Here is a 23,466-nt window from a genome sequence, read left to right as displayed (position 1 = left end):
CCTCCCTGCAAGCCCCACCCCCTTGCCCGCCCCACCCCAAGATTCGGCCCCCCCCTTCCCCAAAGGCCCACTTGGGCCCCCCCAATTTGGCACCCCCTTGCCCCCATTGGGGTTCAGGGGCCAGTCGGCCCCCCCATCCACAGCCCTTCCCCAATGGCCTGCCCCCCCCCCCAATCGGCCCACCCAACCCCCAATTGGGGGAACGGGGGCCCACTGGGCCAATTGCCTGTGGCCCCCTTCCCCCCATCCTGCCCAGCTCTGATTGGGCCCCTGATTAGGGCGGGGCTGGCTAGCCAACCTCCCACCATCTCCTCCTCCCAATAGGCCCAGCCCCAATTTGCCCCGATTGGGGCTGGGCTGGCCAGACCCCACCTGTGCACAAATTCATGCACTGGGCCTCTAGTAGTGACTATAATTGAGATATAGGTTTGGTTTATTGTAGCTATATTTTATATATTTGGTGTATTTATTTTCTCTAATTAGGACTCACTTTTCTGAAATCAGAATGTCAAACTTAATTTTTTGATATGTCCTTGATTGTTAATAGCACAAAGTTGAGAACATGGTCTCTGGTCTTAAATTTAGATCCAAGCATTGGCTCTTTCATTTAAAAATCCTAACTGTACTGAGAAGCTTTCTGTACCCTTTAAACTATTTCATTTGGAACCCCCCAAAAGGATTTTCTATTAACAAGTGTTTTTTTGTTTGTTTTTTGATGCTTTGTATTTTAAAAAAGTACTCATTTAAAGCAAGGAGAAAAGGAGCTTAACCAAACAATGTGCTCCTGAGGAAGAGAACTTGCATTTTTATAGTCAGATCAAAATCTGTAATAGTAAACATTCATGAAGTTTTCAGTAAATTTTTCAGTTTTGCCACTTTAGATTACTTATTTATAGTTCCATTAATTTTTAATTTCTAATGTTGGAAATTTATTCTTGACTGTTTATATTATCTTGGTATTTTTCAAAAATAGCAATTGGTAGAAGAATGTACACATAGGAATGAGCTTCAGATGCAGTTGGCTAGCAAAGAGAGTGATATCGAGCAATTGCGTGCTAAACTTCTGGACCTTTCGGATTCTACGAGTGTTGCTAGTTTTCCTAGTGCTGATGAAACTGATGGAAACCTTCCAGGTAAGAATATTCCTATTACTTTATTCAAGTTTGCTTAAATGTCATGGGAATTAATGTGTATTTCTTTCATTTGGTATTCCGCCTCTTGTCATTTTGTCCATGGATCCTTAAGAAGGAGTTTGTTTCTGATAGCCAGTCTCTTAGTATTTGTATACTTAGTGCATTTTATGGAATAGAATCAGTCATAAGCAATGTTAGGCTGTTATAATAGATCTGAGAGGCTATATCTGATTAGAAACCTGAAGAACTTTATGAACCTATTTTAAACAGCCTAACTTCAAGGTGAAAGTTAAAGCTGCTGCAGCACCTCTCCTAAAGAGAACTGTATGTTTCATGAGTAGCAGCTCTTTAATTTTTTTTTTTTGTATTTTTGTGCTAAAACTAAGAACTGTACTTAATCAGAACCACAGCAGCCCTAATGCTTCTTAAAGTCAGACTTTAAGTTTAAAATTTAGAGAAATAGATAAAAAAAGGTTGGAAGATGTGGACAGGAGGCAGGGAGTCAAGTAAAGACAAAGTGCATAGCTAGGACTTCAGACTTTTTTCTGTCTTCTTTTCTCCAGTGGAGAATCATTTTAAAAATAAACACAGCTTCATTCTTGGGTTAAATGTAGTGCAAGCTGTCGTACATGTCTTTTTAAAAGAGATGATCAATATACATATTACAGGTTCAAATAACAAATGAAGTAAATAGGTTATATATTTATTATATATGTATATATGTGTATTAAAACATGCATTACAAATTTTAAAGGCATTCACACATATTTGGCATACTATACATTCTTAGATCAAGGTTTGGAAGTTTGGTTTACATGGTCATAAACTTGAAAATATTTTAATTAGTATATTTCCTGAATAATGCATGAATACAAAGATATTTATGAAGCAACATGTTCGATATTATAAGGATGTTATTTTAACTGATATTACTTAATATAAGAAACTTGATAAACTACTTAGAAAATTTTTATGTTATCATTCTTGGCCAAGAAAGTGGGACTTAATGTGGGAAGGAAATTCAGCTCTTATTTGTATACCATATAATCCCTGTCCCCATTCTTTTGTAGCTTTGCTAGCTCAAAATCAGATACTTGGAAGAATAGAGCAGGGAATGAATATTTCTTATTCCAATGGTCAAGAAATTTCTTCTCTTTTCTCATTTTTGGCTCTCTGAAACCTCCTGTCTATTGAGAAACTTGTAGGTGCATATTTTTATCAGAGGACCACTTTGGATTTAAAAGGAATCTCTAGCTTCAGTTGTTGTTTGAACATCTTTCTAAAGTTGGACTTATTCATTTATAAGAGTTGACTTTTAGAGGTGTTTGGGTACATTCTTTCCATTGTTGAACTGAATTTAGTGTAGGTTAAATATCCTGACCAGTTTGGGTTATTTTTTTTTTTCTTTATTCCCCTCATTTCCCTTTAACTTTGTTTATAATGTCTTATGTGTGCCTTGGTTTTCTTTGCATTAAATTAAACATTTCAGAGACTGATCTATTTAGAAGTTTTGAATTGAAAGAAGAGTTTGGGGGACTTCAAAAAAGAGGAAGGTGAGCCCTGGCTGGTATGGCTCAGTTGGTTGGAGTGTCATCCTATAAACTGAAAGGTCATAGGTTCGATTCCCAGTCAGGGCACATACCCAGGTTGTGGGTTCAATCCCTGGTCAGACAGGTGTGGGAGGCTACTCATCAATGTTTCTCTCTCTCTCTCTCTTCTTCCCTCCCTCCCTTTTTACCACCCTCAACCCTACCCTTACCCCTTTCTCTCTCTAAAATCAATGAAAAGCATGTCCTCGAATGAGGATTCAAAAAAATAAACAAAAAGAGGAAAGTGATGAGTTTTATCTTCTATCCTGGCTTATTTAGGAAGGCTAAACTCAAAGGATCATCAGATGGTTTGATTGGCAGACTTAGGTTAGGAATCCATTTAGATTTCAGAATCCAGATCTAATAAACACACTTCGGAGTCAGTCAACAAAGAGATTTTTAAAAGTTTCTACTGGCTTCACGCTGAGTATATTACTTAAAATAGCTGAGTATGTTCAGAAATTTTGTTTTTATTTTAAAGTCCAAACTGAGTGAGGGGGGGAAATTAAAAGTACTGGTGGCCTGTCCCATTGCTATAAAAGGAAACTAAGATGCCTTTTTCTCTATTACTGTTTTCTTAGTTTTAAAACTTATAAAGATCTCTACAGTGCTGTACACTTGATTTTCATATTGAAGGTAGAAATTAATGGATAATCTTTATCAGTATTATTTTACCTCTCTCTGTTATATATTTTGCTAGTAAATTGAAAATCAGTATTAAACCTACCATTTTCTAGATGCCTAAAAATGGTCCCTTGCAAATAAAGTTTAAGGTTTGCAGACATATATAGATAGAATTGTTAAAGAATTTTTACTTTATTCTTAATATTAGTTATATATCATTCAGGTATCTGTAAGATTTTTCAAAGGTAATGACTAATGATTAATTTTACTTATTTTAGAAAATTAGTAAATGGATTTAAAATATAGACTAAAAAAAGAAAGGACTTTAAATGAAATAGTTTACTTAACAGTTAAAAGCCTTTTGAAATATGGATCATATTTTTAGTTTGACAGAATGTTCTTTTTTAAGTAGTTGGGTAGATGTACTGATATATGACTTTAATTATTTCTTTTAGATTTCATCATTTAATATAAAAAGTCTTATTTAATTATCATGTGTATCTAAGTTTCAGCTTCTATAATCTTAGTGGACATCTTATCATTAACTAGATTAAATCTAAGTTCCCAATTCGTAAAAGCGTAGAAAAAAATCATTACTCCTCTGACTTATAACCCTTTGAAGTTCTTAAAAGCACTCCTTTTATTTCTTTTATGTCTTTATCTTTCTTTTGTTTTTGTGACAGGTTGTAGCCCAGCACACTGTGTAAATATAAAGATTACCTTTAGGGTTAAGGTTTGCCTATTGTCTAGATGACACAAAGACTAATGTAATAAATGTCTCTCCTTTCTTTTTGTCTTTCCTTGTTTTGTAACTATTGACCTAAGAATATAAAATTAGATGAAGCATTAGGAAAAACACTTGCTATCAATACTCCATTAATATTCATTATATCTTATTGATTATCTGCACCATTCTCTTTCCATCTAGCTTGATCTCAAGTTGTGCAATTTAAACCTTTAAATGGTAGATTTCTTGATGTGTTTCCAAGTATTTGAGTATATGAGAGTTTGTGATTTTGTCCAAATATAACCAGTGATTTGAAGATAATCAGTGCATCTGAATTCTGAAGCATTGGTTGATTTGATTTTTTTAATATCACTTCTGAATATGATTAAACTATGTTGGAATGGTTTTCTAGTTCTGTTTCTTAAGCAGTATGTGGTTTATCCAGGTAAACTTAGGTAGTCATCAGAGATTAGCTTTGATGTTTAAATTGGCTATATTAAATATTAATTTATATATAGTTAGTCTCTCTCTTGTTCCGGTAAAGGAGTCAATTACTGATATTGCAGTAATGCACATCTAATTTTTTTGTAAGTTAAAGTTGCTCTACAAATACAGAAAATGTGGTGCCAACTTGTTTTTGTACTTCTGTAGTATGTTATTGATGATAACCTAGATTAAAAGTCCTCAACATTTCTTTATCTGGAGAAGCTGATTTCTGTGTCTGTGATGTAAAAGATGGAATTGACTGCATTATACTTTCAGATTGCCACTTATATTACAAGTGGTCATGATTGTGGTCATAATATTAAAAGCTGGCACATTAACTTGCATCTAAGAAGAAAGGAAATAGGCTGGCTGGTGTGGTTGAGCGTCGACCTATGAACCAGGAGGTCACAGGTGGATCCCTGGTCAGGGCACATGCCTAGGTTGCAGGCTCAATCTCCAGTAGGAGGCAGCTGATCAATGATTCTCTTTCATCATTGATGTTTCTATATCTCTCTTCCTCACCCTTCCTCTCTGAAATCAGTAACATATTTTTTTTAAACAAAGGACACAGAGAAGCTAGTTTGTATTTTTTGTTATAGCTGAGTATATATTGTGTATTTGTTAAACTGTTTCTCTGAAGAGTATTCACCAGAAGGAAAAACTAAAATTTTCTTCCAGAACATTATTGTTTTAAATTGGCAAAAACCACATATCCTCTGTTCCTTTTGTGAGCTCTAAATTTCTTCATTTAAATTACAACAAATATAAAATTGGGCTGCTTTGATTCATAAAATGACTTTGGTATATAAAATTTCTATAGGAATATTAAAATGACAGATAAAGTTATAACATGTACTAATTCATTGAAAATATAATAACGAAAACACTGGCGGGTTAATCTAAACTCAGAACCAGAAAGAATAAATATTTGGCATTTATCCTCATAGAAAAAAATAACTGAGGGGGGTATTATGGCATATACAATTTTGTATAAATGTCAAGATTTCAATGGCTCTCATATCTTTTATTTTCAGTGAGGAGTTACTGGTACTAAATAGGTTTAGGAATGAGAGTCCAATTTTTGGCACTTTGGAGGAAAATTGTCCTAGCAATAACTGTTTGCTTTTCTAAGAGAATATTTGTGAATGATCACCAGCCTTCTGCATGTCACTTAATATAAAACTGCCCTTTGGTTGTTAAAGTATAACCATTATTTACAGAGAATGGCTTAATTGGCTAACTTTTAAAAAGCAGAATTGCAAAATAATCAACAAATAGTTATCAAGTACCCACTCTATATGTTAGATGCAGTGGGGTATATAAAAGTGTTAGGCTATGGTCTCTGCACTCTCAAAACTTACCAAGGCACTACCTAAGGAAACAAAACAATTATTAATGGACTGAATAACAGCAACTAAGAAAAAAGCTGGGAGAAGGATCATTTTGAGCTGAAGTTTCTCATTATTTCCTCTACTTTAACAAGTGCAAGGGAATAACAGAAGCAAAGGACATTACGTACATTGAAGAAGTTGGAACAACAACGTGACCCTGATTCCATTAACTTCAAAGCTTGTTAAAGGACAGAACAGTATTGTGCTCTAGGAACATAAGCTCAGAAATCAGACTGCCTAGGCAAGCCTTAGAGCTTTGACATTTACTGATAAGAGTACCCTTAGGCAAGTCAGTTCCCCTTGCTAACCCTCAGTCTCTTTATTTATAAATGGAAGATGATAGAACCTATCCTATCCTATATTTCTAGGAATATAATATCCTATATTCATGGGATTATACAAATTTTTAGATGAGATATTACTTGTAAAGCACTTGGTAAAAATAAATGTTCAGTGAATGTTACCTATTGTTGTTACCTTTAATGTAAACCTGAGCTCTTTTACAGCTTTTGTGTGGAAAGATAGATATATATATATATATATATATTCTGATTAGATCATGGTATAATCCGTCACATTATCATATTGTATTTTAAATTTGGTTACTTTTCTATTCTTTTGTTGTTTCAAATATAAAATAGATATATAAGAACAATTAAATGCACTTATATCTAACCTGGTATAAAATAACCATTTCTAATGGAATCATCTTGCAAATATTTCTAATAAACAATTATAATTAAACAGCAATAATAATTACTATAAAATGCCTTGATAGAATTAGTCTAGAATTTCTGGTATGTACAAACTCGTTAAAATATTAAAGGTTGACCAACTGAATTCTGTGTTCTTTTGCTATTTATTAAATTCTAGTACCACAATTAGTTAAAAGGCTTTGTACTTTTTTAGTTTGATTAAGAATTGTAATTGGACTTACCACTAGAATTAAGTACCCCACCAACTAAATTTGGACAGTTTTATTGAAATTATTATGGGTGTTTTACCAAAAAGTTTATCAGAATATTGTACTGAGAAAACAAATAAAATGCTTGTCTCTTATTCTTTATATCTAGTTGATTCTGCCTGCATTCCTTATTTATTTATCTTCTATTCTTAACTTCTGTGAGTAATAGGACACTTCTGTACTTTTGCTTGCTCTTTCTTGTGTAAATCATGGCTCTGATTTGTTCTACTTGCTGCATAATTTTTTTTGCTAAGTATTTTTATATGAATGTTAAATGATATTTATAGTCTTCTGTATCATATCCCATTTAAGCTACAGTCCATTCCAGTCTTGCCTGGCTCTTAAGGTTATTGTTGTTATTTCATACTTTTATAATTGAGTACTAAATGTTAATTTTATGGGAAAAGTGGCTTGGAATTTTTTTCTGCAATCTTTGTATGGCCATTAAAGTTGATTTGTGTGATTGAAGCATGAAAGAGCAAATTATAGCACTTATTCATTTAGCTGTGTTCAGATGCCTGTGCTGCATGCTGTCAGACAACTTGTTAATAGCTTTTCCTTTTGTTATAATTTAAGACTGAATATTATATATTCTTTTTCTCTTAGAGTCAAGAATTGAAGGTTGGCTTTCAGTACCAAATAGAGGAAATATCAAACGATATGGCTGGAAGAAACAGGTACCATATGCCTCATTGTTTTCCAGTTAATATTTTGTTATATATTTACTTTTAAAGTGTAGAACTTGTATTAACTGCCCGATTATTAGCATTGATTTTAGATTAATATAATATAATTTAGACAGTAATGGCAGATATGCCTATTACTTTCAACCAAGTTAATGTTGATCTTATACCTCTTCCCTCTTTTTTCTCATTTCAGTATGTTGTGGTCAGTAGCAAAAAAATTTTATTTTATAACGATGAACAAGATAAGGAGCAATCCAATCCATCTATGGTATTAGACATAGAGTAAGTTGCTTTTGATTGAATTTTAAGTCATTGAGTGTTAATTTATGATAATTCTTTTAATTTTATTTTTTTAATAATTCTTTATTGAAAGTATTACATATATAATCAATTATTTTTAGACTTACAATTTAGTTTATATTTTATTGAAACAATGTTACACACTTTTCTCTTTTTCTTAGATTTAAATAATAACTTTACATTATATCTTGAACAAAATGTGAAAGGGAAAATTTTGCATAACTGACGTATTCTAAAGACAATATATGTTTTTTAAATGATCACCCACATTTATTGATTTTAGAGAGAAAGGAAGTGGGGGAGAAAGAGAGAAACATCAATGTGAGAAATATTGATTGGTTGCTTTCCATACACCCTGCCCAGAGATTGAACCCACAACCTTTTGGTGTACGGGAAGATGCTCCAGCCATTTAAACCACCCAGACAGGGCACATTTTTCTAAAGTAAGATTTAATGTAAAGTTTTTATTTCAATGTTTATTGGTTCTAAGTTCAGAAAGCATCTCAAAATGTATATGATCATGTGATCAGTTTTAAAAAGGAAATATAAATGTATCTCTTATTTTCTAATAACAGATCAAAGAGGCCTGTAATAAGCTTGTTTTTTTTCTTTGTATTCATTCTAAAGTCATTTCCTAGCACTGCTTCCTGTATTATAACAGGTGCTGTAGATTATATAAAGAAGATCTGTGAAATATGCTGTTGGTATTTTAATGGGGATTGCATTGAATCTATAGATAGCTTTGGGTAGTATGGACATTTTAATGATGTTGAGTCTACCAATCCGTGAACATGGTGTATTCTTCCATTTGTTTATGTCTTTATCTCTGTTTTCAATGTCCTGTATTTTTCTGAGTACAGGTCTTTCACCTCCTTAGTTAAGTTTATTCCTAGGTATCTTAATTTTTTTTGTTACAATGGTAAATGGGATTTTTTTTTTAGTTTCTCTTTCTGTAAGTTCATTATTGGTGTATAAAAAAGTCATAGATTTCTGGGTGTTAATTTTGTATCCTGCTACATTGCTGAATTCATTTATTAGGTCTAGTAGTTTTTTGATGGAGTCTTTAGGGTTTTCTATGTACAATATCATGTCATCTGTGAGTAATGACAGTTTAATTTTTTCTTTTCCAATTTGGATGCCTTTTATTTCTTCTTCTTGTCTAATCACTATGGCTAGCACTTCCAGTACTATGTCTAAAAGGAGCAATGAGAGTGGGCATCCCTGTCTTGTTCCTGTTCTTACGTGAAATGGTTTTACCCATTGAGTAATGATGTTGGCTGTAGGTTTGTCATATAAGACTTTTATTATATTGAGGTATGATCCCTCTATTCCTACTTTGCTGAGGGTTTTTATCAAAAAAGGGTATTAGATTTTGTCAAATGCTTTCTCTGCGTCAATTGATATGACTGTGATTTTTATCTCTCAATTTATTTATGTGATGTATCACATTTATTGATTGGCGGATATTGTACCATCCTTGCATCCCTGGAATAAATCCCACTTGGTATAGGTGTATAATCTTTCTAATGTAATGCTGGATCTGATTTGCTAGAATTTTGTTGAGGATTTTGGCATCTATGTTCATCAGGGATATTGGCCTGTAATTCTCTTTCTTTGTAGTGTCTTTATCTGGTTTGGGGATTAGGGTAATGCTGGCTTCATAGATTAAGACAGTTCCGTATTTAAGTTTAAAGACTAAAGGTAAAACATATGCAACAAAATGTAAATTTAAAGTGTAGTGGATGTATTAAAAAAAACATAAACTTAAAATGAAATATTGCCATTGGAATTAAACATTTGTGGAGCCATTTATACTCAGAATATAAAAGAACTGATCAAATACCAGAGTACTGATACTTCATTTCCTACTTTTTTTAAAAAAGCATTAGTTATGGAAATTTAAATGACCACTTAAATGGAATAATACATAAACAATATAAGAGGCATCATCTTTCAACTAAGTTAAATACTTTTTAGATCAATGAGAGGTCATTTTTGTTTTACCTTTTTATTGAGGTATGATTTTCATATATTAAAATGCATACATCTTAAATGTCCTGTTCAGTGACTTTTATAAACACCCATGTAATCACCACTCAGGACAAGATAAAAACAAACATTTCTATCATCCTAGAAATCTCACCTTTGCCCCTTCTCAGAAGAAAAAAAATCTGGCCTTAGCCAGTGTCACTCAAACAGTAGAGCATAGTCCCATGCACCAAAAGGTCACCTGTTCAATTCCTGGTCAGGGCACATGCCCAGGTTGTGGGCTCTATCCCTAATGGGTGAGGATGTAGGAGGCAGCAGATCAATGTTTCTCCCTTACATTGATGTATTTCTCTCTCCTCTCTCTCCCTCTCTCTTCCTCTCTCTTCCTCTCTCTCTAAAATAAAGAAAAACATGTTTTTAAAAATCTGAATTCTAGCCAGGCCAGCGTTGCTCAGTGGTTGAGCATCAACCCATGAACCAAGAGGTTTCTGATTGGATTCTCAGTCAGGGCACATGCCCAGGTTGTGGGCTCAATCTCCAGTAGGGGGTGTGCAGGAGGCAGCCAATCAATGATGTTTCTCATTGATATTTCTATCCCTCTTCCTTCCTCTCTAAAAATTAATAAAAAACATTTTAAAAATCTGAATTCTATCACTAAAATTAATTTTGCCTATTCTACAATATAAATGGAATTATACAGTGTATACTCCTTTCTGTCTGGCTTTTTTCACTCAGCATAGTGTTTTACTATGTGTAGCAATTTCTGTTTTGTTTTGTTTTTTATTGCTGAGTAATATTCTGTTGAAAGAATTTATCTGAGTTTTTTCATCCATTGTTCTGTTGACAGACATTTGGGTTGCTTCCAGTTTGGGACTATTAGAAATTAGACTGCTATGACAATTCCTTTTAGGAACTTTAAGAGTGGAATTCTGTGTCATAGAGTAGACCTGTGTTTAATCTTTTAAAAAATCTACCAAATAGTTTTCAAAAATGTTTACACTACATTATACTTACCAGTAGTATGGGTTTCAGTTGCTCCACATCCTCACCAACATTTGGTGTTGTCAGTCTTTGATTTTTTTCTGTTCTAATTGATATAAATGCTATCTCATTGTTTTAATTTGTATTTTTCTCATGACTGATTATGCCAAGAATCTTTTTATGTGTTTATTGGCCATTTGTATATATTTTCTTACGTGTTTCCAAGGCTTTTGCCCATTCTTTAATTATGTTGCTTATCTTTTTAATATTGATCTGTAGTTCTGTATATATTATGGATACAAATTCAGTGACAGAAATGTGTAGTGTAAATATTTCCCTGTGCTTAGCTTGCCTGTTCTTGTCTTTTACAGTACCTTTTAACAGAGACCATATAGTAAGTTTTTTAAAAGAATTATTGTGTTTTATAATCTGTCCAAGAAATTTTTTTCTGCCCAAAGATTGTTGAAGGTGTTCTTTGTTTCCTTCTAGGAAATTTATTGTTCTAGGTTTTACAATTAAGTTAAGATTGATCTAAAATTTAAGAGGTACTGGTTGAAGTTAGTTTTTTCCCGTGAATATCTGGTTGTTGTTTTTTTTCCATATGAGTATCTGGGTATTCCAACACTATTTATTTTTATATATTGATCTTGAATCTTCTAATCTGTATCACTTATTTTAAAGGTTTTTTTTTTTATCCACAGGGGTTTTCTATATATACAATAATGTCATCTCCAAATAATAATAGTTTACTTCTTTCTTTTTAATCTGTATGCCCTTATCACATGCATAGATTCTTAGGACCATCACAACAGTCAATATACAGAACAGTTCCATCACAGGGATTCCTCATGTTACCCTTTCATAGTCACAAGAAGCTCCTTTTTTCCATCCCTCCCTAATTCCTGGCAATCACTAATATGTTCTCCATCTCTATAATTTTATCATTGCAAGGATGTTACATAAATGGAATAAAATACTATATAAACTTCAGGATTGTTTTCTTTCACTCAGTATAATTCCTCTGAGATCCATTCAAGTTGTAGTTTTTTCTTTCAGTTGTTGAATAGAGTAGTTTAGTATTCCATGGTTTGAATGTACCACCATTTGTTTAACCATTCATTTGGGTTGTTTCCAGTTTTTGGCTATTGTAGATAAAGCTCCTGTGAACATTCCTGTATAGATTTTCACATAGATAATAAATTTTTCTTTGGAGTAAAGACCCAGGAGTGGCCACCCTCTTTTCCAGAGTGGCTCTGCAATTTTACTTTTCTACCAAAATTGCATGAGTGATCTAGTTTCTCTGCATCCTCATCAGCATTTGATTTGTTAGTATTTTTATTTTTCAAATTCTTATAGGTCTATAATGATACTGTGATTTTAAGTTATATTTTTCTAATGACTAATTTATCTTCAAGAAATGTTTATTTATACCTTTTACTGTAAATGAGTTTTTATGATGGTCTATATCATATTTGTTTCCATTTTAGTAAATTGTTTCATGTTCGACCTGTAACCCAAGGAGATGTGTACAGAGCTGAAACTGAAGAAATTCCTAAAATATTTCAGGTAAAAATAATGAAATTATAATTTCAGAAGATCTTTTACCTAAATACTAAATATATTTTTTGAGGTAAATATATATTCACCAATGCTTTTATACATTTGAAATTTGTATGTACAGATACAAATCTTTTTTATCTTCTTTCTTTTACCATTCCTGAATAGATACTTTATGCAAATGAAGGTGAATGTAGAAAAGATGTAGAGATGGAACCAGTACAACAAGCTGAAAAAACTAATTTTCAGAATCACAAAGGCCATGAGTTCATTCCTACACTCTACCACTTTCCCGCCAACTGTGAGGCCTGTGCCAAACCTCTCTGGCATGTTTTTAAGCCACCCCCTGCCCTAGAATGTCGAAGATGCCATGTTAAGTGCCACAGAGATCACTTAGATAAGAAAGAGGACTTAATTTCTCCGTGTAAAGGTAAGGCGTGAAATATTTTACAACTTAAAACAAATTAGAGCCGAAACTGGTTTGGCTCAGTGGATAGAGCGTCGGCCTGCAGACTGAAGGGTCCCAGGTTCGATTCCGGTCAGGGGCATGTACCTTGGTTGCGGGCATATCCCCAGTAGGAGATGTGCAGAAGGCAGCTGATCGATGTTTCTCTCTCATCGATGTTTCTAACTCTCTATCTCTCTCCCTTCCTCTCTGTAAAAAATCAATAAAATATATATATAAAAAAAAAACAAATTAGAGCCCTAGCCGGTTTGGCTCAGTGGATAGAGCGCAGGCCTGTGGACAGAAAGGTCCCTGGTTCGATTCCAGTCAAGGGCACATGCCAGGATTGTGGGCTCAGTCCCCAGTAGGGAGCGTGCAGGAGGCAGCCAATCAATGATTCTCATCATTGATGTTTCTACCTCTCCCTCTTCCTTCCTCTCTGAAATCAATAAAAATATATTTGAAAAAAAACACAAGAAACACACACACATAAAACAAATTAGAGAATTACATCCCAGTAACTTTTTCAAGTGTAGCATTTTCTATACCAAGTTGAAAAGAGTATAAGCTATGAAATATATGTCTAAAGAACCTTTGTTGCAAGGTAGTTTCTACCTCCATTGGTCTGGATCCTTCAAATGAATACAGAATGCTCAAATTTAAGAAAAAAAGGTTATAAGAAGTAACATTTTCACACTGGTGGAGCAACATACAGCAATCATTTTACAGTTATAGATTTGGCTTTGAACATAATGTCTTTAAAAGAGAATCACTCATTTGTAAAAAGAAAAAAAGTTATAAATTGGAGAGAAGAGCTATAGGTGAGTTCCACTATATCCCCCCCGGCCCCCTTGAATTTTTACCTCTGACGTATTTTCTTTTTTTTATTGATTCAGAGAGGAAGTGAGAGGGAGAGAGAGATAGAAACATCAATGATGAGAGATAATCATTGATTAGCTGCCTCCTGCACGCCCCACACTGGGGATCGAGCCCAAAACCCAGCATATCATTTGCCCTGACCAGGAATCTGACTGTGACCTCCTGGTTTATAAGTTGACGCTCAACCACTGAGCCATGCAGCCAGGCCTGATTTGTTTTCTTTTTATCTGGTTTTCACTGCCTGGACCAGTATGCTGTATCATAGACAAAATATCTATTTTACCAGAGGTAGCTAGAGGGAAATAATACAGAATATAGGTATTTTAAGATAAGAAACTTGTGTTCTAAATATTCATTTATTTGTTTCACTAATGCATTTATTGTGTTTCTGGTTTTACTTTGTTTTTCTTACTAGTTTATAACTAGTGTTTTCTTTTTAAATTTCAGCCTTAATTATATTAAGAAGAAAGAGATACTGTCCAAGCTTAACTAAGCATACATAGTAAATCTTTTCAGATTTTAAGAACTTAGAAAATTATGCATTTAATAGGGCTTTTTTAGATTTTATGTGACTTTAATTCTACTCTTTTTTTCTTATCATAGTAAGTTATGATGTAACATCAGCAAGAGATATGCTGTTGTTAGCATGTTCTCAGGATGAACAAAAGAAATGGGTAACTCATTTAGTGAAAAAGATACCTAAGAATCCACCGTCTGGTTTTGTTCGTGCATCCCCTCGAACACTTTCTACAAGATCCACTGCAAATCAGTCTTTCCGGAAAGTGGTCAAAAATACATCTGGAAAAACTAGGTAAGGATTGAAATGCTTACCTTTTTAACAATGTGAAAGTGATGAGTATCATATGTAGCTAGGTATTTATATATGACTAGAAATGATTTTATAATTAGTTTAACTGATTCCTGTTAGAATATTTTTATATATCATATTGATTTACTTCCATGTCAAATTGTGTCATTGGTTGGTATACATGGTACATATTTAGCCCATAATGGTTTTTGTTTTGTTTTAATAATTCTTTATTGTTGAAAGTATTACATATGTCCCCTTTATTCCCCCATTGACCCCCTCCAGCTCACCCCCAGCCTCCCTCTCTCCCTCCCTCCCATCCCCCAGGCCCTCACTGCCCTATTACCTGTGGCCGTGGGCCATGCATATATGCATACAGGTTCTTGGTTGATTACTTCCCACCCATAGCCCATAATGTTTTAAAAATCTTGTGGTTTATCCCTTTTATAATGTAAACAGATTTATATAAAACTTTGCTCATTTTTTATTTTTAACTATATTGACATAGTGGGGTTTTTTTTTCATCAAAAATTATTTGGTATTATCAGTGACTATGATGTTACAAATAAACTTCTCAGTAAGTTCTCATTTTGACCTGAGTAAATGAGACTCAAAGGAATTAGATAACTTGAACAAGATCACACAGCTAACTAGTAGCATAGTCTGGATTGGAACCCATTTTCATCTAATTCTAAAGCCCATGCTTTTTCTCCTGTACCAAATGCCAACTTTTGCTGGAATGTAGTCCCTATATTAAGAGGAGCATTTGACTCTAAAAGTGAGACCTATCACAGATTTGCCTCTCTGTAGAATCCTATATCAATCACCTCCTGTATAGGCTAAAAGCTAGATCTAAAATTATTTAAAATTGCTTTTTATTGCTTTGTAAAATGTGTGTGTGTGTGTGTGTGTGTGTGTGTGTGTGTATATATATATATATGTATATATAAATATATACATATATATGTATACACACACACATACTAGTATATGCATATATGTGTGTGAAATATATATGTTTGAAATAAAGTAGAAGCAAAAAGGAGATAATATTAAGTGTATTTTTCCATTTTCTTGTTTTTCAAGTTTTGTGTGTTAGTTATTAGATATAAAACTAATGTAATTTACCTTTCCCTACAACTGAGTACATTTTTTAAATTATAGTTTTTCTTTTTTCCCCACCAACAGTTAACCGTGTGACCTAGCACCTTGTGGAATCGTGTGGGATGCTACCTGATAAACCAGGCTCCTTTAACCATGCAGAACAGACAGGCTGTTCCTTTGACACAATATCACAGGCTTCAGGGTTAAGATTGCTGTTATTCTGTCCATGCTTTGGCACAAAAGCACACCAAGGGTTTTGTTTTTGTTTTTTGTGGGTTTTTTTTTTATTGCGGGTTTGCCTACAGGTAGATTAGATTAATTATTACTATGTAATGCAAATACAATTGGTGAAAAGCTTAGCTAGATATATATATATATATTTAAAAGGTGCTGCCTTTTTGAATTTCTAAGAAAATGCCTGTCAATCATGATAGAACACAGTTTCCTCGGATGAGTGAGAGGAAGGGACTTTCACTTTTAAGTGGAATGGCCATCACTATCAAGATCAGCTCATGGAAGGAGTAAAGAAAATATCTCAAAATGAGACAACTGCAATTTTTTTTAATGACTTCAGTTTTTGTGCTCTTGCAAGACTATACAAAACTATTTTAAGAAAGCAGTGACTTCACTTGACTTCAGTGCCCTCACTGTAGAATCTAAAAGCCTTATTGTTGATTGCCATGGTGGACTTAATGGAGAATAAGTATCTTACATTTTGCTTTACAAAATACTGTATGTGTTTCAGCAAATTTGTAGATTGGTGAATGGGAGAAGGCAAAAAATATTCCACTTAATCTATGCATTTTTGCCAAGCCATATTGAGTTATTTTACTACTAGAGACTTTAGGAACTAACTGTAAAAAAGAACCAAGTTTAAAAACATTTTGTGGGGTACATCATTTCCGTAATTGTATAATGTATTTCTTTGTGGTTTTAAGTGATAAAGACATTAAGTTAACAAACATATAAGAAATGTATGCACTGTTTGAAATGTAAATTATTCTTAGAACACTTCAATGGGCGTTGCATTGAGCTTTTAGTGCCTTAATTTGAGAGAATTATTTTACTGCCATGTCTAAATATAGAAGTTTCACAAAACATATTTTCAAAAAATTATGTGTCAGTGAGTTTTTCATTGATATTTGGTTTAATTTTAAATATTTAGAGGTTTGTTGGACTTTCATAAATTAAGTACAATCTTTGCATCAAACTACCTGCTAAAATAATGAATGACTTTATAAAACTGCAAAACATGTAGAAGGTTGCACCAATATAAAAGAAAATTATGGCAATACATCTGTGATGTTTTCCAGTTAACATAGGAATTACCAGATAAATACTGATAAACTCTTGTGCAATAGCAAGAGTAGATTTGTATGGGCAGTATGATTTATTGTTTATTTTTTTAACCAAATACCTCCTCAGTAATTTATAATGGCTTTGCAGTAATGTGTATCAAATAAGCACTGGAAAACTGATTCGTCTCTAGGATGATATGCATGTTTCAAGTGGTATTGAAAGCCGCACTGATGGATATGTAATAATAAACATATCTGTTATTAATATGCTAATGACTCTGTGCTCATTTAATGAGAAATAAAAGTAATTTATGGATGGATACCTTTAATAATGACTGTATGGTGATTTCTCCTGTCTGAAATGAAAAGAAATCATGCTATAAATTAGTTTCTGACTATGTACAAATGTTTGTTCAATTCCACAATTAGATTAAAGTGAGTTTTTAAAAGATAGAACCTGTTTGGGTTCTAAAAGAAGAATGGCTACAGTTGAAATGAAAAGTTGACTAATGTCTTTGCAGGGGTAGGGAACCTTATTTCTGCCAAGGGCCATATGGATATTTATAATATCATTCACAGGCCATACAAAATTATCAACTGAAAAATTAGCATGCTGTATTTGGTCAAACATTTAATTAACTCACCCTAATGCCTTGGCAGGGCCAGATCAAATGACTTGGCGGGCCTTTTACAGCTCTTGGGCCAGACATTCCCCATCCCTGGTCTATTGGGAAACCATTTTACCTGTATCTCTTACATTTCTCATATCGTATGGGCAGAGAGAGGCTCTGGCAGCCTTTTTTCCAGAATCTTTTCCAAGGAGTTCTTCATAGTGAACAACCGTGGAAGATATTGTGTCTCCTCGAGAGGAAGGCAGGTATGTGTACCGTCCGGTATTTTAGTGTTCCCTCCAGATCTGCAAAAGTTAGGCAGATTTGCTTGAATTCTTTACAAAAGATTCAGGTACCCTAAACTTGGGGTTCCTCAGCTGTAATGTAAACCCACGGTATGTTCAGGCACCCACCTGAGCCACTTTGCACTGCTCCCATGGGACTTGTGGGGCAAGGGGAACTGACAAGAACATGAAGCTCATGCTGCTTGTACTGTTAGTGTAAAGTTGTTTGGCTGTGATCCAGGAGTCTCATGTCTTCTGCCAGGATCCATGAAATGTTGGCAGGCTAACTTCTGTTTGCAAGTACAGTTAAATCTCAGACTCTTCATTTTCTTGACAATGTCCTTAACCATCCTCTTAGAACCATTCACCTAATGTACTAAAGTAAAATGTATTTTTTATTAATTTTTAGAGAGAGAGAGAAAAACATCAATGTGTTGTTCCACATTTGTTATACATTCATTGGTTGCTTCTTGTATGTGCTCCAACCTGGGATCAAACACATAACCTTGGCATATTGGGACAATGGTCTCACCAGTTGAGCTGCCCGGCCAGTTTGTGTCCTGTTTAGAAATCTTTCTATTCTGCAGGGTCATGAAAATGATTCTGTGTTAGTTTCTGGAAACGTTATTGTTTAAACTTGCACATTTAGATCTACAATCCATATGGAATTCATTTGTATGTATGTGTGATGTAGAGGTTAAAGGTTTTTTTGTTTGTTTGTTTGTTTTTCTCCATGTGTATATCCAATTGATCCTGCAGTATCTATCAAAAAGACAATTCATCCTGAATCATAAATCAGGTGACCAATCTATTTCTCTATCCTTGCCAGTATCACACTGTTTTAATTACTGTAGCTTTATAAGATTTTATATCTGTAGTGTTAAGTTCTCCAACTTCATATTTCTTCCAGATTGACTTGACTATTCTTGCATTTTACATTCCTATATAAGTTTTCAAAACATCATAATTTCTACCAAAGAAAGAAAAAGACTTCTAGGCTTATAATTGGGATTGCATTCAATCTGTAGATCAATCTGGGGGGAATTGACATCTTTACAGTTTTGTTTTCCAGTCTATGAGTATGGTAAGTCACTGCATAGAAATAAAACTGACATATTTGCAAATGTCATAATAGTGTATGTAGAAGTCTAAAAGAAGTCACAAAGTGCTAGAATTAAGTGAATTTTCAAAGGCCTCTGGATACAAAATAATATACAGAATTACATTGTTTTCCTGTTTACTGGCAACAATTGGAAAGGGAAACTTTTTAATGCTACCATTTACAATAAAATAAACAAAATTCACTGAAAGATGTGTACAATACCCACTAAGAAAATTATGAAACATTCAGAAAAATTAAAGACCTACATACAGGTAAATAAATTTTTTTAGGTAGAGCATTTTCACATAAAATTACTAAAGTAAACGGGTATACTCTGAGGACCTAATGAGATTTTAGCCTGTTTTAAAATAATACATATATACTTTTTATTGATTTCAGAGAGGAAGGGAGAGGGAGAGATTGCAACATCAATGAGAGATAATCATTGATCGGCTACCTCCTGCATGCCCCCTACTGGAGATTGAGCCCACTATCTGGGCATGTCTGGAATTGAACCTAGGACTGTTCAGTCCACAGGTTGACACTCTATCCACTGAGTCAAACCAGCAAGGGCAAAGCCTTCCTTTTTTTAAAAGAATATACTAGAGGCCCGGTGCACGACATTCGTGCACTGGGGGGGCGGGGAGGGTGTCCCTCAGCCCAGCCTGCACCCTCTCCAATCTGGGATCCCTCTTACAATCCGGGACTGCTGGCTCCCAATCGCTTGTCTGCCTGATTGCCCCTAACCGCTCCTGTCTGCCAGTCTGATCACCCCCTAACTACTCCCCTGCCAGTCTGATCGACACCTAACTGCTCTCCTGCTGGCCCGATTGCCCCCAACTGTCCTCCCCTAATGGCCTGATCACCCCCAACTGCCCTCCCCTGCCAACCCGGTCACCCCTAACTGCCCTCCCCTGCTGTCCCAGTCGCCCCCAACTGTCCTCCCCTGCCGGCCTGGTCACCCACAACTGCCCTCCCCTGCTGGCCATCTTGTGGTGACCATCTTGTGACGACATGGGGCGGCCATCTTGTGACCACATGGGCGTGGCTATCTTGTGACCACATGGGGGTGGCCATCTCATGCGAGGGCATGATGGTCAATTTGCATATTACCGCTTTATTATATAGGATATATATTTTTTTTATTGATTTTTTACAGAGAGGAAGGGATAGAGAGTTAGAAACATCCATGAGAGAGAAACATCTATCAGCTGCCTCCTACACACCCCCTCCTGGGGATGTGCCTGCAACCAAGGCACATGCCCTTGACCGGAATCGAACCTGGGACTCTTCAGTCCACAGGCCGACGCTCTAGCCACTGAGCCAAACTGGTCAGGGCAGGATATATATTTTTTATTGATTTTAGAGACAAAGGGAGACAGAGAGAGAAACATGAATGTTGAGAGAGAATCTTGATTGGCTGCCTCTTGTACTCCCCCCACTGGGGATCGAGCTCACAACCAGGGCATGTGCCCTTGACTGGAATTGAACCCAGGACCTTCAGTCCCCAGGCTGACACTCTATCCACTGAGCCAAACCGGCCAGGGCAAAACCTTTCTTTTTAATTTACACTTGGAAATGTTAATCACATTGTTTTATATCTATGATTTTTACTAAACAAATCACTTTCTAGTTGAATAATATGTGTTCATAAAGCTGTACTCAGTGCTTTAATCCTTTTTAAAGTTTTTATATATTGATTTGAGGGGGGAGAGAGAGAAACATCAGTTAGTTGCTCCATTTATTTATGCATTCATTGGTTTCTTCTTGTATGTGCCCCGACCAGGGATTGAACCTGAAACCTTGGCATAGCAGGTAACCCTTTAACCAACTGAGCTACACATCTAGGGCCCCCACTCTTTTCTACTTTTAACATTTTTTTTAACAAGCTCTATGCTCATTGTAAGAAATTGAAGAATTGCAAAAGTACAAATGGTAATTGAAGTCTGCCCTAAACCCCACCCACCCTACCAGTTCCTTAATAACCAATATTAACAGTTCAGTGTGTTTGCTAATGAATTATTTCCAAAGTATATATAACTTGGATTTTTGTGAGAATAGGGGAAAACAAATACTAATTCTACTTTACACATACAAAGCCTGTTTTTTAAATGGTAATGAATTGTTATATCACAACTAAAATATGACATTTTTCTCAAGCTATTGTTTCCCATAAAGTACTTTGAGATACTAGAGATATTGTGGGGGGGGGGGGGTGAGGGATGAAAATGGTTAGAAATAGACCATATAATTCAACATTCTTGAATAGAGTAATAGTTGTTTAATCCTATACATATAGTTCCTTGTAGGTTTTCTTTTTTTTTTTTTTCACCCCACCCAAGGATATGTTTAGTGATTTTTAGAGAGAGAGGAACATCGATGGGTGCCTTCCATGCACACCCAGGGACTGAACCTGAAACCTAGGTTGTACCCTGACTGAGAGTTGAGCCCAAAACCTTTTGGTGTATGGGACAACGATCCAACCAATTGAGCTACCAGCCAGGGCCCTTGTAGGTTTTCAGAAGTTACTATATAGGCTGATTTGGCCATTAAATTGAATACAATAGTTTATTTTCATCTCTATCGGTGTAATCTAGCATTTATTTAGACTAATTAAGGTAAGTCTACAACTTACAGCAAAAATGTATTTTTAGGCCCTGACCAGTAGCTAAATGGTTAGAGCATGGGCCCTGAGCACCAGAGGGCCATGAGTTAAATTCCTGGTTTAGGGCATGTGCCTGGGTTGCAGGTTCGATCCCCAGCCTCAATTGGGGTGCCTATGGAAGACAACCAATTGATGTCTCTCTCACATAAATGTTTCTCCCTCCCTGCTTCCCTCTCTCTCCCCCTCTTCCTCCTTCCCTCCCACTCTGTCTAAAAATCAGTGGAAAAAATATCCTCAGTGAGGATTAACAACAGCAACAACAAAAATAATATTAGCCTAGCTGAGTAAAAGGAAATATTCTGGATCTTCTCCTTTGGCTAGATGCTTCTTAGATCTGCTCCTAATTACTTCTGGTCAAGATGTCATTGATTCTATGTGATGTAAGCCCTGTTATACCTGTAACACATTTGCTAACTCAACTCAGACCCAATACTCATTCAAAACATCTCAGTTAACCACAAGAAGGACCGTCTGAAATTAGGGATAAATGAGGTCAAGTATATAACTACCAAAAGAAAAAAAATGAAAAACTCAAAAAGATTTTCTTTACTGCATTATTACCATGAGATACCTTAAGATCTTGAAACTATCGAGCATGTTTCAAAGATAACATGACTTCATTGAGCTTTATAAAAGTATCATATTTAGTTCTCACTAATAACTGTATGAAATAGGTATTACCATCCCTGGTTTATAGATGAGGAGACACTTTAAAATGTTTTATACTCTGTTCTAGATCACACAGCTATAAATCTCAATTTTCCATCTGGGATATGATAGTTAACCCAGCTTTGAAGGAAAATAGTCATAAATTAAATCTTGATTCTTTCCTTACTAGACTTTGGTAAGTTTCACATATAGCCTATTATTTAGGGGGGAAAACTTGGACTTCATTGCCACGGTATGGAAAAATGCCTATTGGGTTTCTAAGCTATATAGTAGGCCAAGATATAAACATAAAGGAAAATTCATCAAATGCAAAGTAACACAAATACAGTGATGGGTGTCATTTATTTTCACTGGATTGAAAACCTCATTAATTGAATACACTTCACGAAGGAACTATTAAGTAACTTATGAGCATTATGCGCCCTAACAATTATTTCTCCTTTATGATATATCATTTAACAGGAACTTTATTTGCTAACATTTATCTCTAGATATTGATCTCTAGATTTATTGTTCAGTTGGATACATATTATATTGTACATTTTCATTATTTCATAATGAAGTTAATATTTGCTTTTTTACATCCCTACTTCAGAACATGGCACATAAAATTGCCCACAATCAGTAATTCATCCTTTATAATGCCCCTTGAAATAGTTATCTCTATTTTTATTGGCCTCGAGTGTATTAATTACATGTGTTCAGTACATTCTTTTAGAATCTAGAGTGTAATTACAATTAGATTTTACACCTAATTACAAACACAATTTATTATAATTGCTTCAGATGTTACCTTCTGTCTAGAGGGTATTTTTAACCGTTTTTCCAATTTCTAATGGAATTTTTATAACCACTTATTTTTTGTCTCAGGACTTCACAGCTTCCACCCAAACATCAGCCTCACTTTTAGAAATCATAATTTCTTATTTCAATTATAACTTCTTTCACATAAAATCACTTCTGGCTTGATGTAACTTCCTGTTGCTGAATTTTTATATATGCAGCTCCTTTATGATTTTGGCACTATTTCAGCATATTTTTCTACTGTTAAGTAATACAGTTGACAATCAGTTTTAGGAAAACTTGGAGGGAAAAATCATTGCATGACCTTTTGCATCAATACAATGCTAGCCTCAGCTTGGCATAATTACATTACCGTTACCTCCACTCTATG

The 23,466-nt window shown here is 34.7% G+C and overlaps 1 protein-coding gene across 2 annotated transcripts in view; it reads left to right on the top strand.

Annotated features, from left to right (window-relative positions):
• The window catches only part of ROCK1 (Rho associated coiled-coil containing protein kinase 1), a 130,490-nt gene extending 113,256 nt beyond the window's left edge, over positions 1 to 17,234 (top strand). For both annotated transcript variants that reach the window (XM_006097388.2, XM_006097389.3), the window contains exons 27-33: positions 974 to 1,133; positions 7,521 to 7,591; positions 7,794 to 7,882; positions 12,358 to 12,436; positions 12,596 to 12,857; positions 14,355 to 14,562; positions 15,748 to 17,234. In XM_006097388.2, the coding sequence (XP_006097450.1) occupies positions 974 to 1,133; positions 7,521 to 7,591; positions 7,794 to 7,882; positions 12,358 to 12,436; positions 12,596 to 12,857; positions 14,355 to 14,562; positions 15,748 to 15,751 (873 nt within the window). In that variant the 3' untranslated portion in view covers positions 15,752 to 17,234. The remainder of the gene's footprint in view (positions 1 to 973; positions 1,134 to 7,520; positions 7,592 to 7,793; positions 7,883 to 12,357; positions 12,437 to 12,595; positions 12,858 to 14,354; positions 14,563 to 15,747) is intronic.
• The last annotated feature ends 6,232 nt before the right edge of the window (positions 17,235 to 23,466 follow it).

This window comes from Myotis lucifugus, unplaced genomic scaffold (genome assembly GCF_000147115.1).
Source record: "Myotis lucifugus unplaced genomic scaffold, Myoluc2.0 scaffold_200, whole genome shotgun sequence".
NCBI classification, from domain to species: domain Eukaryota; kingdom Metazoa; phylum Chordata; class Mammalia; order Chiroptera; family Vespertilionidae; genus Myotis; species Myotis lucifugus.
Note: the sequence above shows the minus strand (reverse complement) of the source record. Positions and strands in the feature narration are given on the sequence as shown.